This window comes from Pantherophis guttatus, chromosome 3, assembly GCF_059756535.1.
Source record: "Pantherophis guttatus breed Tessera chromosome 3, ASM5975653v1, whole genome shotgun sequence".
In the NCBI taxonomy this organism is placed as follows: domain Eukaryota; kingdom Metazoa; phylum Chordata; class Lepidosauria; order Squamata; family Colubridae; genus Pantherophis; species Pantherophis guttatus.
This window is the reverse complement of record NC_142065.1, coordinates 141,761,513-141,767,512: the sequence shown is the minus strand read 5'-3', so window position 1 is coordinate 141,767,512 and position 6,000 is coordinate 141,761,513. Positions and strand designations below refer to the sequence as shown.

Sequence of the window (6,000 nt, the reverse complement as noted above, 5' to 3'; positions counted from 1 at the left end):
TGCTTATACATATAAATAATCATGTAACAGTCCAGTGCTTTTTTGCTTGTTTGTCCCCTTATCTGGAAATATAATCATAAACCTGGGTAGTAGGAAGAGGCTAGCAAATAGAATTCTGGTATAACTTTGTAACTTCTGTCAGATAATTTGGGCAAATTAGCCTCTAGGAGTCATTCAGGAAGAAGGCTCACCACATTTTCAAAATTCCACTCTTCACCAAGGCAAAAATAATATGGACTCAAAAAAACATAGGCTTGTGAAACTGGATTTCTTAAGGAAATGTAAGGTCCCAAAATACACTTGAGTCACCAGAATGCCAAAGAGAGAGACTCAAGACAAGGCTTGCAAAAAAAACCACCAGATTTTATTTATGGCCAAAAACAAAATACTGGGTGGAACTATATCCAGAACATACAGATACAATGCATGCGAGGAGATAGCCACACCTTGAGGAAGGTATGGCGTCCTTTTATATCCTCAGAGACGTCAGCTTAGTACCCAATTCTGGCCTCCTAATTTAGGTTTGTGTATTCCTTGTTGCCCTGCAAGGGGGAATAGAAACTTCCCAATTAGTAATCTTGAGCATTTCTTTGTTTACTCAATTGGCCACTTTGGCCCCCTGGCTCTGGAAAGCAGGAGTTTATCCAGATCAAACATAAATTAGGGCTGAGGTGTAAATTATCCCTTTGTTGATGGCTGTAGTTCCAACTGAGATACGTACCATGCTTTTAGATAGATTGATATGAGTTCAGGTCAAATGGCAGGGACATACGTTTGACAAATAACAGATACATTAGAGGCCTAATAACATAATATGTTTGTTACAGGAGATACAAATATAAAGGCATAATATATGTGATACAAATACAAAGGCATATATGTATTACAGGAACCTAATGGTTACAGAATCTAGTATACCAGTATATCATATTCTAGTATTATTTATTATATCCTTATTATTGTTTCCCTTCACACATACCAGACTTATTTCAATAAATACTGTAAGTGGTTGATATTTCAGCTAGACCAAAGCAAGTACAATTTAAGACATTTGGATTTGGATTAATTCCAGCTTTTATTCATTTACAATACATATATCCTATCCTTCCTCAAAAGTAGTCATGGCTTCCTCAAGAAGCTTCTTCAGCTCTGACCAGCTGTCTGCAAGGAATAAAAAATCCTTCCATTCCCCACCATCCAGTCAGAGCTGAAGAAGCTTCCTGGATGAAAAGCGAAACGTCTTCAAAGACAAAAAACGCAAGAAAGTCCAGTTGCCTCCTGGGGGCGGGGGGAAAAGCACCTTTGGGAAAATGTTTTGTGGAGTTATTTAAGGCAACGATCCTAAGAGCATATCTGAATTTAGGAATTGGTCCCATTCTGGAGGAATGATTTTTGTAGGCATAGAAAGGACGAGGGGCCGCTTCGTCGCCCTGTTTGCAATGCGAAAGATCAGCTGCGCCACTGCCGCCGGGTTTCCTCCGTCTGCTTCTCCTCTCCTCCTTCTCCTCCAGCGGCGCCGGCGGGAATGGGAGCCAAACACACAAAACAATAAGCGGGCGAACCCTCCGCTGCCGCCGTCTTCTCCCCTCCCCACCCGCGCGTGCCAACCTTTCACAAGCCCGCTCTCCTTCGTCGTGCCCAATCTCGTGCGGATATGTCATCGCGCTCCGTTCCTATTCCCGCCCCCCCGCCACACAGGCAGCCAATCAGGACTTCCTTTCGGTCTCCTTCCCAATGAGAGAGCAGCTCTAGTTTTCTTCCCGTCCCCCTGGTCCTGGGGTTCGTTTCCTTGAAAAAGAAGCCTTGGTTGGCTGAACCGGGTCACTCGGTCGCCCGGCGGTCGCGGCACGGCGGTGGCTGGTGGGGGAAGAGGAACGTGCGTCAGTCGAGTCTGTGGCGTTCGGGGCGCAGTGATGCCGGGCACGGTTCTGCTAGTGGCGGCCACGGGAGTCGCTCTCTTTGTGGCCTTTCTGCTGCTGCTCTACCTATTGTCGCCGCTCAACCATCCCAAGCCGCTGTCGTTATCCGGGGCTCACGTTGTGGTGAGAATCTAGCCGAGATGATTGCAGAGTTGGGGAGGGAAAAGGGAGGCTGGTGCGAAAAGATGACATTTTGCGGTCCTGCTGCCAGATATTTCTAAACCTCTGGTTTCTTTTCCCGCTTCTCTTCTCCACTCTTCCCAGCCTCTTTTACCGTATTAGATGCATGTTTGTACTCTGTGGGTTTTAACTCTGTCCACAATCCAATGGGGGGTGAGTATCGGTTTCAAGATGCAGCCTTCCAAAAATGGTTTCTAGAATGGTTTCGGTTTATTATTAAAGTCGAAAAGGGTGTGAATGACCTCTGTTATTTTTAGCCTAAAGCGCAATACTACACTACCAGGTGTTCCTTGAATTCATTCTTAAAAAAAAAAAAATGTGAATCGGTTAGGAAATGAACAGGATGTTGATGTGTTTTGATAGTTTTTTGCTGATTCCGCTTTTATGTTCTGGAATGTTTCACTTCGATAAATGAATACTCAGAATTGTAAGAGCATGGTTATTATTATTATTATTATTATTATTATTATTATTATTATTAGTTAATTTTTAGTGAGATTCACAACCTTTGAGGCTGGTTAATAGCTCAGCAGCTCGAGTCTTAACCAAGGACCTAGGAATTGTTGTTGTTGTTGTTGTTGTTATTATTAAAGATTTTGGTGAAAGAAATGCAAGCTGTAAATCCTAACCAAACATTTATTAGCCGTATAGATTTTAATGTTGCACACTTGGTGTTCTTAAATTCAGTGTCATACATGCTTTAAAACAAGCCAATCTTATTTAGTCACAAGTGGGTGTTGGACTTCAGATGACTTTGTTTTATATTTGCGCTCTTTAAAAAGTATGCCTAAACTGCATGTATACTTTATGACTGTTTTACCATCCTAAGAGTTTAGGATTGTAGACTGGCATGTAGGAATGTGAATTGCCTTCAGGTCAAAGCTAATTCTTGGGGTGAATTTAGGTTGCAGACCTGGGTAGACATTCTCGTCACTATTTCTTTTTTATTTTTATGAATAAGGCCTCAGGGGATCTTATAAACAATTTTATTGTACAATTGGCTTTGTAAAGAAGTGGATGCACTGCTTTGCTGACCAGAAGTTGGAAATCTCAGCATATCTGGAGGGTACCATGTTGAAGAATCTACTTTATATACAACCATTCTCTGAGAGGCCGAAATGAATTGAAAGTGTAATATAAATGAGGAGGAATAATACTTGCATGATCTAGACCTCGACATGAATCTGCCTCACACACACTAATTTATTCATTTATTGAATTTTCCCTGCCACAATCAAGGAGACTCTCCTGCGTTATAGTATGCATCCAAACAACACAAAACAAAATACTTGTGGTATTGTAGGCAGTCCATGAGATCTTAGTATATAAAGGGCTTTTCTCACAGATATATTTTTACTTTCTCCTTTTCCTGGATGTTTATGTATGTGTGGCTTAGAGGAAGCAAAGATCACAGAAGTGAAATGTCTAGACTTGAAAAAACTGAATACTAAGGATGCATGATAATAACCTGTACAAAGCCTTATTAATCACGTTTTAACAGCATGTGTAGGCTTTTTATTTACATGAATGTAGCATATACAGCAGAGCAGGTGTTTTCTATTTCTAATAGCTTGAGAAAAAGTTTTCAAAGTGCATGCAAAATTTTGATTTTTTCAGACATGATGTGCATAAGTTAAACAAAAGTCAGAAGCTACAGTAATGGGTATAAATGAGGTAAATCCTTGAAAAAGAGCTCACGTTGCAATTATTTTATTCCTGTTCTCACGTTACATTTTTTATACTTATTGTATTGATTTGCCACATTTAATAGAGATTCTTTTACTATATTTTTATAGTAAGTATCTGAAACCACTTTATATTCCACATGGACATACACCAACACACTTACCAGTGACACCCACGCCATTATTTTTCTAAGGAAGCGTGATGGAATCAAACTGGATTTTCATGTTTCGTATATATAAGGATTATTTTAGAACAACAGATATTTGACAGCAAACAACCCCCTAATTCCATTTGCTCAAAAGAAGTTATTTTTTAACTAAGGTAAGGAATGAACAAATGCAGTAGTAACTCATACTCAAATTCTCAGATCATTACATAATGTTATACACAGATGTCCCTCTGTACAGTGGTTTAAAGCACCCTGTTATTAACACAGCTGCCTGCAATTACTGCAGGTTCGAATCGTACCAGGCTCAAGGTTGACTCAGCCTTCCATCCTTTCTAAGGATGTAGGTTAAATGAGGACCCAGTTTGTGGGGGCAATAAGCTGACTTTGTATAAATATACAAAAGTATGAAGGCTATTGCTTAACGCATTGTAAGCCGCCCTGAGAAGTTTACTATTAAGTGATACCATTTGGGCTGATGATGCGCCAACAATATTCTCACCATAGGAGATTAGATAATAGAATGCAGTCTTTACCTCTGTTCCTCTAGTAATATTCTCCAGGTTGTAATTTAGCTTACTTGCAACTTAATTTCTTTATTTGAAATTTATAAGAAAGTCAAAGACCAAAAAGAAGTGAAAAATCTCAGGTTTCAGTTCAGTTTGGTTACTAGAATTTTATTTAATATATTCACTGAAGTCAAGTTCTCATGAAAACCAAGCATGTTTTATACCGAAAGTCACTAGTGTCTTGGAGTTTTGCTGTGTTTTTAATTAAAAAACTGATTTGCATTTCCAACTTATAACCTGCAACTTCATCAGCATATTAATACGCATGTGGTGCAAAAATTACATGTACACATACTTTTGCATTTATCTAATGGATATAGTTTGCAGAAGAAAGCATACAGTAATGTAAAACTCAACCCCACACCAAAGAACTTGTTTTTTTAAAAAGATCTACTGGGCATACAGTTGAGAACAGTCTTGCAGACAAGCCACTTGCAGTAGTAATTGAATGGGATCTTAAGTAACTGCTCTTTTCCCCCATTGCCCCAGCCAGACTTGGCCAGTAGGAGCAGCAGTACCAGCATAAACTGAAATTATTTAGTTGAACTTTAACTAGAAATTGAACTTAATTGCAGCAATCAAACCCGGCAGAACATTGGAAGCAATGCTATACATAATTTCCTTGTTTAGTCTCAAGGACTGAACAAAATCAAGGAATCATATAAAATATTACGGTCAAGACTAATGTAAAAATCAAAGAATTGTTACAAACTGTAAAAGAATACTTAGTGAATGCAAGTGACAATGATGTACAGTATGATCAAGAATTAGCTGATTGCATAAATTGTCAGATGATAAGGCATAAATACTGAGAATTAAAATACTCTTAATTGGCATTAAGAGTTGGTCTGAGTATGAAGTTCTTTAAACACTTAAGTCCATTATATTAAACTTAGATATTATTACAAAATGTTTAGAGAATTTTTTTCAAAGGGATTTCATTCTGACATAGAGGTAGTCCTCGATTTATACCCTGCCTTTTCTCTGGGAGCTCAAGCCAAAGTGCAAGGATCACATTTCATAATATCCCATGAACAACCCTGTGAGGTAGATTGTGCTGAAATAAATGATTGGCCAGGGTTGTGAGGGAGGAAAAGGAAATATGCAAATCCAGGACATTGTTCTCATCATATCAAATTGTGTTCAAATGCAGCCATGACAGCACTGAATTTGTGCCTTGGAATTTTGCCCTGGTTGTAGATAAGCGAGTGCTGTAATATCTGTGTAACACAAATTACATTTCTGTTATGGAAATGTATCTTGTAGATGCTTATGTGTTGGAAATTTATGTGTAAAGTACTATATGGTCATCTTAGAGGTTTTATTTCTCATGTCTATATTTTGTGTACTTTCTAAAATCATAGGAATGGTTGAACTGATGAAATAAGTTGCAAGATACCATTAGTTTACATTTCTAATGTTAGAATCATATATACCTTTATGTTAAATATATGGACTATTTTGCTCAATATGACTTTGC

The 6,000-nt window shown here is 38.5% G+C and overlaps 1 protein-coding gene across 1 annotated transcript in view; it reads left to right on the top strand.

The window, feature by feature from the left end:
* Positions 1–1,700: 1,700 nt before the first annotated feature.
* KDSR (3-ketodihydrosphingosine reductase) overlaps positions 1,701–6,000 on the top strand; it is a 36,715-nt gene continuing 32,415 nt past the window's right edge. Inside the window, exon 1 of the mRNA XM_060691137.2 lies at positions 1,701–2,042. Coding sequence (XP_060547120.1) covers positions 1,914–2,042 — 129 coding nt within the window. The 5' untranslated portion in view covers positions 1,701–1,913. The remainder of the gene's footprint in view (positions 2,043–6,000) is intronic.